The following is a 16,078-nucleotide window of genomic DNA, read 5'->3' as shown; positions in this document are numbered from 1 at the left end:
CCGAGTTATGTGACCTCCATAATTCATAAAATGTTGAATCAGTAACTTAAAAAATAAAGCACACAGTGAATTACTTACTATAACATGTTACATTATTTTATGGATAGTTTCGAGACGGGTACAGGCAGATCGAAGAAGTATTAAAAAAAAGTGATTAGATTGTATATGATGTAATTTTAGTTTACGGGAGACATGAACATAGTAAGAGGTTGTGAAGGGCACGGGTAAGGGTAGCAGATTAGTATGTTGTATTTTATTTTTCCCTTGAGCTGATGATTGTAGGGATAAACCTGCTTTGTTGGATTACACTGAATATATTATTGTTGTAATATAAACTTGAATTCTATTTAAAAAAATACATATTTGTTGATTCTAGGGTCCCTTATATAAGCACCAACTAGTTAGATGTTTAATATCTGCAGAGAATTAAGGAAAGAACAAAATCAAAAAAATGGTGCAATTTATTCCACATATTGTAGCTATACCTTATCCAGCACAAGGTCATGTTCTTCCATTAATGGAACTTTCCTTATGGTTAATCAAAGAGCTTGGTTGCAAAATCACTTTTGTTAACTCTGAATTCAATCACAAAAGAGTGATCAAGTCATTATCTGAAAACGACGACGTAGAGGATAAGATAAGTTTAATTTCAATTCCAGATGGATTAGAACCTCATGAAGACAGAACAGACCTTAAAAAGTTGACAGAATCAATAAATGAAGCTATGCCTGGGAAACTTATGGAAGTCATTCATATGATTAATAGTAATGAATCACAAGTTTCATGTGTTGTAGCTGATGAGAATATGGGATGGGCATTAGAAGTAGCTGACAAATTGAACATTAGAAGCGTTGCATTCTGGCCTGCTGCTGCTGCTACGCTAGCCTCTTTATTTAGCGTCTCAAAACTCATCGATGATGGAATCATAGACAAAGATGGTGAGCTCATGTTTGTACCATTTTTTAAGTTTTTTCATTGCACTTTAATACCTAAGCATTTGTAGTTAGAAAAGGTTGTTCATTCATGTTTTATTAGTAAGATAAGTTTAAAAACATTTTCACGAAAATGAAAATTAAAACTAGTAGAGAAGCTAGAATCACAAACAGATTAGAAAAAAAATATGAAATATTTTTTCTTAAAGAAAGTTGTGTTTAAAGAATCTTACTGATTGCAACAGACTTTGTAGAAACACAAAGTTACCAAAGCTTAGTGAATCAGTGAAAAACAAAAGAACAAAAATTAATTCACAAATCTAAAATCTGTAACACATACCAGAATCTGGAAAAACAAAAAAAGAAGATCAAGTCCACTGAATGCACAGTTTCCCCTTAAGGAAATTATTCGCCTCTAGTATCCGAAGTTTGATTAGGAATATGTCCTCTCTGGATAAAATGATTTCAATCACCAGTGTAGTGATACCCAAACGTTGGTGTCAGCGAGTCACTCAGCGGCAGTAAAATATACTTAGAATACTAGATTTAGAAGTAGTAGAAGTCCAAAAAAAATTGATTTTAACTAAAAAAAATGAGAAGAAATCCCTCAATTTATAGAAAAAGGGTAGTGTGAAAAAGTTCTTTGTGTCTTTCCAAAAAGGTCACAAACATTTTATTAAAGTCACAGCTTTTCATAGAAGTTGTAATTTTTCATAAAAGTTACAACATTTCATAAAAATCGCAACTCCCTTTATTTCTCATGCACACCTTTTAAATTCCAACAAAGGCGGTATATTAAAAATGAGTTGTAGAAAATTAATGTTTGAATAATTAGACATGTATAGGTTTGTATGATGCTGTAGATTTCTAACAAAATTTGCATTTCAGGATCTATATTGAAGGCAGAGGGGATTAAGTTATCACCAAACATGCCCATCATGAATCCATCAGACTTTTCATGGGCTACATTCCCTGATCCAGCAATGAGGAAAATGATAATGGATCTTGTAGCAGACAACAACGAAAAAGTGAAATTCGCAGATTGGATCATTTGTAACTCAGCAAAGGAACTGGAGCCTGCAGCATTTGCCATGTTCCCTCAGGTGTCACCAATAGGACCTCTTTTGGCAAGCAACAGATTAGGATCATCAGCAGGGCATTTCTGGCCCCAAGACTCGAATTCTCTAAAATGGCTTGATCAACAGCCACATAACTCCGTCATATACGTAGCGTTTGGTAGCTTTACAATCTTGGACTTAACTCAATTCCAGGAGCTGGCAATCGGGTTAGAATCATCCAAACGACCATTCCTATGGGTGGTTCGGGAAGACCTAATTTTGGATGGGGACGATTGCGCTTACCCCAAAGGTTTCAAAGACAGAGTAGGTTCTAGAGGCCATATAGTGAAATGGGCACCTCAACAAAAAGTGCTAGCACATCCTTCTATTGCTTGTTTTTTGAGTCACTGTGGATGGAATTCGACTGTCGAGAGTGTAAGCAATGGGGTACCTTTCTTGTGTTGGCCTTATTTTGCTGACCAATTATTCAATCAAAGTTATATTTGTGATGTTTGGAAAGTCGGATTGGGATTTAACAAAAATGAATTCGGAGTTATTGGAAAGGAAGAAATTCAGAATAAGATGGATAAGTTATTTGGAGATGTAACATTTAAAGAAAGGGCTTTAGATCTTCAAGCAAAGGTTAATTCAAGTGTCAATAAAGGAGGAAATTCCAATAAGATATTTGGTAAATTTATTGAATGGATCAAGACTCAAAGAGGTTCAATTTAATTGGGAAAATCAGCATATGCATAACTCTCAAAAAATACAATATGGACGATTTTTACTACTTGTTTAACATGTGAACTTTTTTATTTTCTTTAGTTTCTCGTTCAATCAATGTCCCATGATAAATTTTCATTTCTGTGATATGTCTCAAGCTTAAAGAAGTTACATCAACCAGTTACTTTTAATCATGTGAGAAAATCTCTTAATACTCTAAAATAATAACAATAACAACAATAATAATAATAAAATTGATCATTCAATTAAAATATAAATATGCAAAAAAAATAAAAAAAATTGATCATTCAATCCAAAAATATTTAGAAAATGTTAGGCATACTAGTCCTAAAGCCCTCATTTGCCTTAGATAATCATTTATTACGGGGATTAAAGTATTTATGATCAAGTCAATTTCACTACATTTTATTCATTTCTCATAGTTTAAGAATATTTTTTTTATATATTTTACTAATATTATGTCAAGTCTGACCTTTCAAAGAAGTGTCATAAACTTAGAGTTGCACTAATTCCTCTTACACACCAAACCACATTCTCCCTCACTATTTCCAATTCCTCTTAGACACCATCCAATTCACTATTTTGTTAGGTCGTGGAGTCTGATTTTAGGCTGTATTATTCATTCTTCATTTATTCTCTATAATAAAAAATATTTTAAATTATTTATATATACCTTACCGTACTTACGGGTGTTACCACGAAAAATTGATTTCTCTCTTTCTCTTTCTAGATCTCTCATCTCTCTCTAGAAAATTCTTGTGTTCTTCATTCATCAAGTGTGTATGTGGATTCGATCCTAACAGATTTTGCAAGTGAAAGTCCTTTTATTTACATAATAATTTTAAGTGTTAAAATGTAAATAAAAATTGTTATATTAGTCTTTACTTATTTACAAGTTAGTCAGCTTTTCAAAAAATATCTATACAATTCTAAAGTTTTCCGTAAATCTCTTCATTAATTTAAATTACTCCTCCTTAATATTGTATCAAGCTTGAATGACAAAGTGACGGGTGATGACACAAGACTCAAGAGCTTTGAATCAACTCCATACTAACACGCTTCTTCTTGAATCGGTACGGTACGTTTGCAAATTCATCAAACAAAACATTATGGTATTTTTTTTGAGAAAAGAACCTACTTGGTCCCCTTGTTCCAGAAGATAAAAAAATAAATAAATTGAAAAAATATATAATAATAATAATAATAATGTATATATAAAATAAAAAGAAAAAAAGGTTCCAATTATGTGTTCTCTGTTCTCGCTATTGCTCTTCCATAACTTCAAAAAAGTAAAAAAAAAAAGAAAAGAAGACAATATATAATCCTGGCCGGTAAAAATGATTGTCTTTTCTACTTTTATTTATACAGTCTAGATTCGAACGCAACGTGAGATCTAAAAGGATAGAGTGTATGCCGATTCTATTTTAAGAATCACAATATGTCTTGTTACTAGGTTCTTCTAGTTAAATTTCCTTGAAGAAATCCAAAATTGCACTTGCTATTTTGTTTGTTTTTTTAAAAAAATAAAAATAAATTTGTAGGTATTGTTGAGTTGTGCACATGTTCCTTAAAGCGTTCGTATTACTAGTTGTCACTGATGTCCATAACATAGCATGTGAGGCCATAACATGAAAGAGCAGAACTGTCTGTTTCACTGAGATATCATGTGAAAAAACTCAGAAAATTACACCCCACTTCCGCCATATTTTCCGGTACCACATTGTCTTTATATTATTATTATTATTATAGCACTCTAATTTAATTCCTCAACTTAGTCTATCGTATCAATTGAATTTAGTAATTTCGATAATAACATATTGAATTCATCAAATTGGTACAGAGTTAGCTGATCTCACATTCAGTGAGCAGAGGTCTGAAGCTAAGGCATGGCTTCTGATGGAAAGACTTCAGATTTTTTGTTTGCATTCTATATATAACAAAAAGACAAATAATTTCTCCATAAATCTAAATTGACAAATTAAAAGTTAGCTCTGTGTGTGTATTTTTTTTAAAAAAACTATAAGGTATAATTACTAAATTAGTATACTATTAACGTCTAAACAACAATGCAAATCTTTGGATATTCATAATTTGCCCCTATTACAGAGCTGAATACTGAATGGTAACAAAATGTTAAAAATTGAACTAATATAGAAAGTTAATTAAGAATTTTGTGATATACTAGTAATAGCTATTTAATCCTGAAATTCAGTAACACATCTAACCCATACATAGCTTGAATCTAATTAAAAGAGAAAAATAATTTAACTCGAGACGGAAAAAAAGAAAAAAGAAAGAAGAAAATTGAAGCAATTTTTTTTTCTTTTTTGCTTTCTGTTTTTCAGTGGTAAAACTGCTATGTACTATACAGGATTTTGATCGGTATTTGATCCATAAAAATCGACGAGTTTCTGTAAAACGAAGACCTGAGTTCTGAGAAGAACAATGTAATCAGCAGTTTCTTTGAACAACTGGTCCGCTTTGATTTCACCATAGTTGGCTGGGATTAACTGCTTCAGAGCCTCCAATTTTTCAGAAACGGAACCGCCGTCAACGTCAACAAGATTTTGAGATTTGCATGTTTTTTTGTGAGGGGTAGATCTTCTTGTTCTTCTCATCGATAAGCTACTGGGGCTTAATTTTGAACGAGAACCCATCGGAATTGCTTTCTTAGAGAAGAAGAATTTGAGTTTCCGGTGGAACGGAGGGAGATAATCGTTAAATCTGTTCCGTGATACTATAACGGAGAGAACAACGCGTTTTGGGGGTTTAAGTAATGGAAGCTTTCATTATTACCACTCCTTCGCCAGTAAATTACACAAATACCACTTTTTGGTAGTCGCTCTTTCTTATTTAATTAAATTATATTTAAATTCCATATTTATTTTAACAAAAAATAATAATTTATACCCCTAATAAATTGAATACTTTAAGGAAAAATTCTTTGGCCACAATCTCTACTTTTTTAATAAAATAAATTTCATAAAATATATAACTATTAAAATCTTTATTAAATCCTAGCATATTCAAACTTTATCACATAAATATCTTGATGTATATTTTATTTTATTTTTATTTCAACTTTAATTACTACTCTTAACGAAGGTAATATATCCACTAATTAACTAATTACTTACTTATTTAAGGAAGAGATAAAGATAGTTAATTACTTCCTCCTCTCATTTTTAGTGTTATAGTGATAGAATATGCGCGATTACTAGTAATTACAAAATTAAGTTTTTTGGTGGAGTTAACATGTAGCAAGTAAATAACTCAGTAAATAAATACAAAAGATTTTACGTGGAAATTCCTTGCTCAAAGGAATAAAATCACAACTGGTCAAATAAGATTTTCAACTGTCTTTACTAATCTTCAAGCAAAAGTGCAAGTAAAAGTGAATACATATTTTAAGTACATAAATTAGATTAAACTCTTAATATCACACTAAGTAATACACCTATTACTTACTGAGCCAAAGCAATGCATTCATTGCCCACTATATTAACTATTACTAATTAATATAGAATTCAAATAGTAAGACACAAAGTTAACTCTAACAATTTTCTTACACTCGCTCGTACAAAGATTTGAAATGTTTCTGAAATGAATCCAAAAAGTTTAGTACACTACAAATATTCAAAAACAACAACATACGCAGATAACACTTCTTCAGTTGATCAGGTCCTTGTTGAATATTGTATTTTGAAACTTGGCTTCTTGGAAAGACTTACTCTCTTACTTTGAATGAATGAATCATAAAATTGTTTGTTCCTTTGAACGTATCAATCAAGATTAATTTTTTATCACTGGACAAACAACCTCGTCTATTCTTATTGGCGAAGTACACTGACAAGACAATTTTATAACTTTACACCATTTTGAAACTGGACGACAGTACTTTGCCATGGTCCGAGTCTCTATATCGGTGAGGATTATCAAAACACCTAAAATACAACACGTTAGTTTTTTTTTTTTACGAGTCAAACTATATAAAATTTGACTAATAGTTTAAGATGCATTTTTCATTATTAATATGAAAAAAAATACAATTTATAACACTTTTCATATAATTTTTAATATCTAAAATTTTATTTTAAACATGAAATGAATGTAATCTAATTTAACTTTAAAAATTAGTCAAACTGACTTTCGATAAATAGAACATGACTGAAAGTAAAAATGTCATGGAAATGGCTTCTTCAATTCTAGAGTCATCAAGTAATGCTATCAAATGCTTTATTTAATTGATAATTTGATATGTAAAGCCTTAAACATCATCAAATCTATTAGAAGAAATGGAGAGATTGCAATGTACTTGTAAAATCAACACAAAAATTTATTAAATGTCATTTTAGTTCAATTTTTGTTCTGCATGTTAGTTGTTATTACTGTTAAAAATAAAAAGGACAGTTTTTTTAAAGAATAAATAACAAGAAAATATATGACATCATAATAAGATACTATAGTTATAACTGTCAAATTGCTCCACTAAAATATTTCCAACAAATTTTTTGGACGTATGCTATTTGCAACCGTTTAATCGACGTGATAGAATTAAATAAAACCATTAATTATAAATTTTGAGATAGCAACTGTATCAGAATTATTGAAATAAAAGTCGACATCAATTAATTTCTTAATTATTTCCTCAACGATCTAGAGAAAGCACGAGCCAAAAATAATAAATGGCTTTAGCAAAAATCATTTCTTGCCAGAGAAGCGTTCATTAATAAGCTCACATGAATTTAGGCTTATTGGCCATGCACAATTCAATTTATTGTATCCTATAATTATTGAAAAGAAATTGTACCACACGTGATTCGTACAAATTTTGTTACTACTGAAAATAATCGTACACTCTTCGTTAAACTCTTGACTCTGTCACGGCTCGAGAGTCGAGAGTATTCAAATTACATGGACTTGTAAAAGCCAAACTAACAAATTAAAACTGTAGGTTGTGTAATTTCCCATTGTTATATTTTTACATGTAATAAAAAGGTCTCGAAAAAAAAAACTAATGGTTCTGTTCATTTATGGGCACCTTTTTATCTTCTTCTGATGAACCATGACATTTGGGTTCTCTATAATAATGAGAAGTGAGAATAGGTCCCAACTCCACGACTTGTTATTTTAATTCATGTGAAATAAGTATTTCGATTTCGTGATACTATATTCTGAAATACTAAAAAGTATTAGTATTTACATACATTTAATATGTTTACAATTTCTGATTTGATATTTATGTCGAGTACATTCATGATAAGAATGAACTTTCTGGCTGCGCTAATTAGGGTAAAGACATTAATTTTGTCAACTTTTTTTAATGAGTATGATTTCGAGCTAAATTAACAAACTCAAGAGAAGAACATATTTTTAGTTCTTCGCATCCTAATTGAGTATCTATCTACCATCAATTAAATATCAGAGAGTGTTTTCTACACGAATAGTACATAGTTAAATCGATATGACGATATCTTTTATTAAAAATGGAAAAAATCTAGCCACATTATCAATAATCCTCTCTGGTGAGAAAAATAAACCAATTTGGTTACGTAATTAATTATTAGGGTAAAATAATATTTATTCAAGTTGACAAGAAATTTAGAGGACAAGGCTTTGCCAGAGAAAGCTGGCTTAGATCACATGTGAAATGACGGGACCTTCTATTTTTGTTACCCAAATTACCCTCAACAAGTGTCCAAATAAAGGTTATCCTTTTTCCCTCCTCTCAAGTCATTTTATTATTTGGTATATTCTCTTTGTAACACACTCTCTTTTTAGTCACTCTTTCCCTTTTTCTTCTTCCACACAAATCATTTTTATTAGATATTTTTTCCTCTTCAGTCAATTTTTTCGCAATTAATATTTAATGAAAGATGAAGTGTGAAAATATCATAACATAAATATTCTTATATATGTAATGACAACCGATGCATTATTAAGTGTAAGATTATGGTGACGTTAAACTTGACCATGTTAATTAGATAGATCGAAAAGGGGGCCGTTATTGAATTATTTTCATAGAGAATAATCCAAAATTAAGGTAGACAAGAGAGTACTTTTTTTGAAGGACTAAAAAAGAAAAGGTGAAGCAAAGATAAGAAAGGAGGGCAAGAAAGTCATTGAATAGGGAAGAAAAGTTAGTTAGCCAGTTGTGTAAGGGCGCATGTGAATGTGTATATGGGGCCAGCAAAGCCTAAAAAAAATGTACATCAAATGTGACCATTTACATGAGGAAAATCAAAGGCTTTCGTCTCTTAGTTCGAATTCGTTTATAAATTTTTATAACGATCGTAATATAATAAGATACTAATTTTAATAAAAATTATTGAGTCCATAAACACGAGAACTCTCCTCTAAACCGGCTCGTGTCACATTGAAGTGGGCCAAATCACATGGGATATTGCACATGCTAAGGGTTAGAGGGCAAATACAAGAGAGAAATAAAAGTGTTGAGAGAGAGGGGGCATGTGACAATGTATAGACAGTGAAGCAGCATGAAATGTACAGCTTGTTCTGCACATTCCCTGCATGCTCCTCTGCTCTATTTCCTTCATTCTTCCTATGCCTCACACCACAAAATAAATATTATTTTAACTAACTCTAAACTATTCGCGCACTCCATATTTATATCAAACAAATAAATAAAATTTCGTTAATATGGCTAATAGAAATATGATCATAAGTTTTTAAAAAGTCACAAATTATTTCAATTTAGTCACATGTGGGCATGTGATTACCTAGCTATCTATATACCGCATGTAAGCCACGTGTGACTAATGCTCCTGCTTTCATCTAATATTAAATAATTAATTTACCTGTAATTTCAATTAATGGTACTAATATATATCACGAACTTGTGAATTAAAGTTGTCTTTTTCCAACTCAAACTCTCTTTTAAAAATATTGAATTTCAGTATTAATTTAGTGCTAATGTTATTTATTGAATTTTATTATAGGAAAATTATATATAATAGTAAATTAATAATCTAAAATAAATGGATTAGATAGGGTTTGATTTAATTGTGCTCCATAGCAAACGTTAGTCAAAGTTTGTCAGACGCCTCTTTTCCAAAAATCTCGCTCGCCACTCTCCCGTTCTCACTCGCCACTCTCGCTTTATACACAGAATGCAGAAAATCTGTTTCTGTTTTGTATAAAGCGAGAGAAAATTGAATATACACATGCAAAAACATATATTTTCGTGTTATACACTTAATTATACAATTTACAAACATTTCAGTTCAATTTAATTGTAGACAAATGCAAATTTTATAAAAATATTGCAGAGAAAAAGGCCAATAAATTATACAATTGCAGTGAAATACAATATTCTCTAGCTTTATACAATAGAAGTGTATATATTGTGTTTCTGTTTTTGTATAAAGCGAGAGAAAAACATATATCTTCTTGCTATACACTTATAATTATGCAATATACATACATTTTAATTCGATTCAATTGTATGCAAAACAAATTTAATAAAAATACTGCAGCGAAATAGGCAGCGAATTATACAATTGCAGTGAAATAGGATAGCAATTTATACAATTGCAGCGAAATAGGCCAGCGAATTATACAATTTAGGCCAGTGAATTATACAATTGTATAAGTATAGCGAATTATACAATTTTATGTTTACTATGGAGCGCAATTATGCAAAATTTGTTATAGCATATAAATATAAATTTTTTGTTTGCTATATGTGAAAGTTGCCCTTTTATTATCGTATACAAAATTTTATCTCTGTCCCTAATTATAAAAATGATAATAATAGATCTATATATTCAGGTCCCTTCTATCGAATGTGATTTTGAATTTTGTTTCTTTTGATATAACAGTGACAATGAGCGCGCATCTCATGAAAGGTTTATAATGTACAACTATTTGATAAAGACACATTGGTGAAATTTAACTTATGCATTGTCTAATTTTATTAGAATTTATAAGGGCATACACTGACACTAATGAATTTTGTAAAAAATTATCGTTTTTATTAGGTAAGTATGATAACATAATATATATTTGTAAAAAAATTGTACCGTAAATACGTAAAATTTATGAGTATCATGTATTGTCAACTGAATACATCAACATCAGCAGCAGCTATATTTACGAGTCACCATGTGTTTCACTTGTCTGCTTTATTCCTTTTGTTTTTTGGTCGGCATTGTGTATAAGAGCTAGCTCCTTTATATTTGCTATTACAAAAATTATTTTTAAAAGCTGATCAGTTATAAATAAAATATTTATGCAAGTATTAAAATATTATTTTCCTTTATAAATTAAAAATATTTCTCGTGCGTCCTTCTCTGTAGTAGTGTGTATATATATATATATAGGCATAATACATCCTTTAACTTGGTTTTAAATCACATTTATGTTCTTCAACTTTGGATATGCACAAATAGACACTTAAATTTGCATAAAGTTGAACAAATAGACACATATGTCATACGTGTCATCCTACATGTCATTTTTTGTCCTACGTGTATTGTGTCATGTAAGACTCATGTATTTATTTATTTAAAAATTGAATAGTTAAAATGTCTATTTGTGCATTATGAAAGTTGAAGGTCAAAGTTAAAATTTAAAGCCAAGTTTAAAATTTAATATATGTATTATGCCTATATAATATATATCACTTTACTTCAGTCGACATTTTTAATCTTGTTATATTATCACATTCAATACACCTAAAAAAAATTTATATATCAAACCATTGTCGTCATAGTATAATAATACATGTTTCCATAATAATTATAAATCAGAAAATATAGTAGGTTTTTTCACATCTTTATTACGGTTCATTTTGATTATCGATAATAAAATTTCAGGTGAATTCAATAGCTTATATAATTATATTTTATATCATTTAATAAATGATGTTTTTTTTTTGGTTTAATCAATTTAATTACCCCACTTGCTTTGTCCCGCAAGCACAATTGTTCTTTTTTTACCTTTTTTTTTTTCATTTGTCGTTTTGTACCTTTTCCTCTCTTCTTTTGTTTCTTTTAATTCATTTTCCTTTCCCTTTTAATGTTGCGATGCTAAAATTTTCCCCACTTATTTTTCTAAAACAATCCCTTTATTATACTTACACAATTTTACGCAAATTAATTAATTTTAAATTTTCATAATTAATTCAACTAGTATATATATAAATAAAAAACCATTCTTCAATTTGTAGTATGTTTTTTAAAAAAATTTGTTTGTTTACTATTTGGCAACACTTTATTATTTTTTTATTTTTTCAGAATTTCATAATATAAAATCAATCACATAAATAAATTGAAATTAAAAATAATAATAAAGCACATACAATTAATTAAAGAGGTAATAACATTAAGTTCGTCTAATATGTCATATTTTACATTTATTATAGAGTTTAGCCAATTTTGTGGAGGTGGGATGATTGGTTCAAGCACATTGGGCTGAGAGTAATATACCATATGGGCCATAATTGCCAAGAGCCTTTTACGTAACATAGTGTTTGGTCGTAGGAGTGGATATGGTTTGGTATATATGAAATTTTTATATGATAAATTTCGTATTATGATATTTGAATAATTTATGGTATTTGTTTTAATTTTTTTAGTATTCGATATGATATTTAATAATCTAGAAATAATATATCAAAATGCTAAATAATATAACGAAATTTATAGTTACATAATTGATAGAGAGAGATATATATTTTCTATATGTGTAATGTATTATTATGATATAATTGAGATTTTTTTTAATTGTCGAAGTCATAATACTCTGGTAAATAATTGTATTAGTAGAAGTTGAACAAATCATGATTGTCCATTTATCATAGCGTAGAATACCAAAATTGAACTTTAATATATCGAACCATACCAAATTAAATTAGTATAATGATAATTTAATGTTCTAAAAATCGAATGCCAAAATTATAACATTGAAATTTTCAAATTAAATTGAATTGGTTTATTCTACTTTCATTTTGAATTTGTTTTTAAAATAGTGTTTTTTTATTCCTTTTTTCAATTTATATTTCATTTTCCTATTTTTGAAAAGCCAAATAATTTAAATTTGATTAAAAATTTGTTCTTGAAATCTTCAATTCATTAAAATTAAATTTATGCAAATAAATCACAAAAAAATATAAAAAAAATTTATAATCAAAGATAGATTTGAATCACAAAATTTGAAAAATCTAATATAAATTGTGACAGAAGGAGTAATATTTTTCAGTTTCAACATTTCAAAAATATATTTTTGTATAAAGTCAAAATAAGATAAAAAGGCAACGAGTATATTTCGTGTCAAATCAAAATAACAAAAATGTGATAAGCAAAAAGTGGGATGCGACGAAACGTCGTCGTTCTTGTTGGGTCCTTCACAAGGGGCTACGATCTGGTGCATAAGCAGCATACAATATAAAGAATGTTGGCATTTCTTGCACCGTTATCGAGAAAAGATGGGACCCACAGGGTCCAATCCGAACGGTACGCAGTTGTTTTTTTGGGACACACATCAATAACAAATTTTTATTTCTCTCTCTTAAATGCATAATAATTTTGCTAATCATTTTCTCTTCTGATTCCGGCGACGATTACCGGGGAATGTTTCCCGATGACGGTCTGGTTTCTTTAAAGAGGTAATAATCTCATAATTTTTGCTTCTTTGTTTCAGTTGTTGATTTTTTCCGACGTTCATTTCCATTGATTGGTCATATCTGATTGCTAAATAAAAAGTTCATAGGTTTAATTTAGGGTTATATTCGAATTAAGGGTTCAGATGGAGAGGAATAGATATAGAGGATTCATATGATGGACTCACAAGTTCGAATTGTTAATGCTCTTGTTGTATTTTCTAATTTAGGTTTTTTTTTCTTCTTTCCGTTGGTTTTTTTTCCCTTTTTTAACGCAGAAAGTTACTTGTTTGTTTGTTTTCAGTCTTAAATAAAGCTGACAAAAATTATACCTTTTTGGTGGTTGGTTGGGTGGAATTAGCTTTATTTTGCTCATTTTCTGGATGCGTATGCTTTGTCCTTTTTCATGTACCGGTGTTGCTATTTTTTTTTTGGGGGGGTAATTGTTGAAATCTGTTTTAGTGATTTTCTTAAAGGGGAGGCCTTTCCTCTTCAAGTATTTGTGGGATTTTGATCAGTTCACTGAGTTTCCTCCAACACCATAACATCTCCTTGGTGTATTCATAAAGCTGACAGCTACTTGGATAAGTGATCTTTACATAACTCTTAAGTGTTCTTTTACAGGTCAATAAGCAAACTGCAAAGACTTTTGTTTGTATTGCTTATGAAGGAAATAAGAATATTGAAATTTGCCCTTGGGTAGACCGTTGCAGAAGAACGATTTGTTCTTCTCTTTGCGTCTAGTCTGTTTTATTTCCAAGCAAATCTCTATGTAGGAAGAAATATCGTTGCGAGTTTTTTGTTTTTTGTTCTATTTTCATATTTGAAGATTTATTAAGTTGGAACTTTGAACCTCATTTGTTTGAGATATTTGGTCAGAACAATATATGACCCCGGTGGTCAAGAAGTGTTTGAGATATTTTTAGTAATTAACCTCATAGGCTCTCATTTCACATATCTTTATTGCTTCCTTGTTTATCTAACATGCATACTTTTGTTTATTTTCTCTTTATTCACAATTTCATGTCATCTAAGCATGAGTTAGTCTAAATGTGTACATAGATATTTGGGTTATCTTCACAGTTACTCTTGATTTATTGCATAAGGAAACCTGTTTTCTCTAAATTGGTACTCTGCATGCAGATAAGTCCATGCTTCCGAGTAATTGGCTAGGTGAAGAATTATCCTTTCTCTGAAGTGCAGTATGATTGCATCAACTGCAAGGCATGAGAGCTGATTGCTTTGATCTACCAAAATCTTTATAAAGAGCTGAAAAGCTGATATATTCCAGCTGGTTTCCTTGTTGTGCACAAGATGGCGTGTGAAGAAATTCTGAAGGCTGTATTCCCATTTCTGGAGGGCATTGAACTGGCTACATGTATGATAGTGTGCAAACAGTGGCGAGATATTGCACGAGATGATTACTTCTGGAAATGTCTTTGTTCTAAAAAATGGCCATCTATTTGCAAACGGTCATCACCTCCCACTGTAACATACTATAATCTATTTCAGAACTTCCATAAACGTCCATACCGCCGGACTGTTCTCCCTCCTAAACTTTCCTTCAGTGACTTAGAGTTCTACATTGACATATGGACTGAAGAGAAGATAATATTTTCAGATGTGGTCCCAGGGCCTGTTCTTCAGAAGGGAATCTGGATCCCACCTCCCGGAATCTGTGATGTGCTTAGGTTCCACTTGGAAGGGCCTGAATACAAGATGACTCTACCTGTGGAACCAAGATTTACAATTCCTTTGTGCCAGACAGTCAGCGTCTCTGTGCTTGTTGGGCGCAAAGATACAAATAAAGTTGCATGCATTATCAAGAAGTCCCTTTTTGATTATATAGATCGAACAGCATATCGGGCTTTAGCTTATGACTATCTTGACTTCTCCTCTCCCATGTGCTTGTTTGTATCGGGTGTTCGGGCTTGGATATCTTTGCTGTTCATGGACCATGGTAATGAGGGGGCACTTGATGTTTTCGGGATTGAGATGGATTTCTGCGATGCTGCCAATTCTGAAGACGAGGTCCTTTGGCTTCTAGACATGCTGGAGTGGAAGTAAGTTCAGTGACTTCCAGATATCCGTCGGGTGACCAGTCACCTGGTTGTAGTATGTCCACTTTGGCTAAAACTTGTACATAGTTATGCTGCTACAGTGGACGATCATTCAAGTTGTGCACTAAGCTGAATTCCAACTTAAAGTTATTTTTTCTGAAGTACAGTTCTAGTTTGGTCGTTGGAAGAATTCACAATATGATACTCGTGTATCATTTCATGTATTAGTTTTCTATGACTTATGCTGCAAAACCTGTTCATCTTTTTGTCTCTTCTCTGATGCAGACTCTCTTAGATATCATAGTTGATTTAGATTTTGTGTAATAAGCACTATCTGGCTACTGTTCCAGAGGAAAAAAGACTTGTTTTAAGACTCTTCTATGTTTCCTTCATACTGTGAACTGAAATACAAATTTCCTTCAAAGCCATTTAATAGGAGGACTAGACATAAGAGCTATGTACTGACTTAAACTACTGTCTTACCCGTTCAAGTGTAGTGAACCATAACATTTCTGCAAATACTTAGCTGTATTAATAGAATGGGACTATCTCAAATGTTTAGAGTCAGATATTGATGTTGAGAGTGTGTATCGAAAACCACCGGGTATATTGTTGATATCTTTTGAAAACATGTAGTTCTTATCTAGATTATTAATTTATCCT

General features: G+C 30.7%; 2 protein-coding genes across 2 annotated transcripts; both read left to right on the top strand.

The window, feature by feature from the left end:
- The first annotated feature begins 379 nt into the window (after positions 1-379).
- Positions 380-2,890, top strand: LOC101264288 (UDP-glycosyltransferase 83A1). Its single transcript, XM_004233618.5, has 2 exons — positions 380-938; positions 1,821-2,890. The coding sequence occupies exons 1-2, from the start codon at positions 452-454 to the stop codon at positions 2,720-2,722; spliced, it is 1,389 nt and encodes a 462-aa protein (XP_004233666.1). The 5' UTR covers positions 380-451; the 3' UTR covers positions 2,723-2,890.
- Positions 2,891-13,170: 10,280 nt separating this feature from the next.
- Positions 13,171-15,788, top strand: LOC101262881 (F-box protein At5g39250). Its single transcript, XM_004232123.5, has 2 exons — positions 13,171-13,361; positions 14,499-15,788. The coding sequence occupies exon 2, from the start codon at positions 14,670-14,672 to the stop codon at positions 15,420-15,422; it is 753 nt and encodes a 250-aa protein (XP_004232171.1). The 5' UTR covers positions 13,171-13,361; positions 14,499-14,669; the 3' UTR covers positions 15,423-15,788.
- Positions 15,789-16,078: the final 290 nt, after the last annotated feature.

This window comes from Solanum lycopersicum, chromosome 2, assembly GCF_036512215.1.
Source record: "Solanum lycopersicum chromosome 2, SLM_r2.1".
NCBI classification, from domain to species: Eukaryota; Viridiplantae; Streptophyta; class Magnoliopsida; order Solanales; family Solanaceae; genus Solanum; species Solanum lycopersicum.
Note: the sequence above shows the minus strand (reverse complement) of the source record. Positions and strands in the feature narration are given on the sequence as shown.

Bases quoted from the DNA above. Each gene is read 5' to 3' on its own strand.
- LOC101264288 (XM_004233618.5), top strand. From the start codon at position 452: ATGGTGCAATTTATTCCACATATTGTAGCTATACCTTATCCAGCACAA. The intron at 939-1,820 runs GTGAGCTCATGT...TTTGCATTTCAG, and splicing joins TGGAATCATAGACAAAGATG to GATCTATATTGAAGGCAGAG.
- LOC101262881 (XM_004232123.5), top strand. From the start codon at position 14,670: ATGGCGTGTGAAGAAATTCTGAAGGCTGTATTCCCATTTCTGGAGGGC.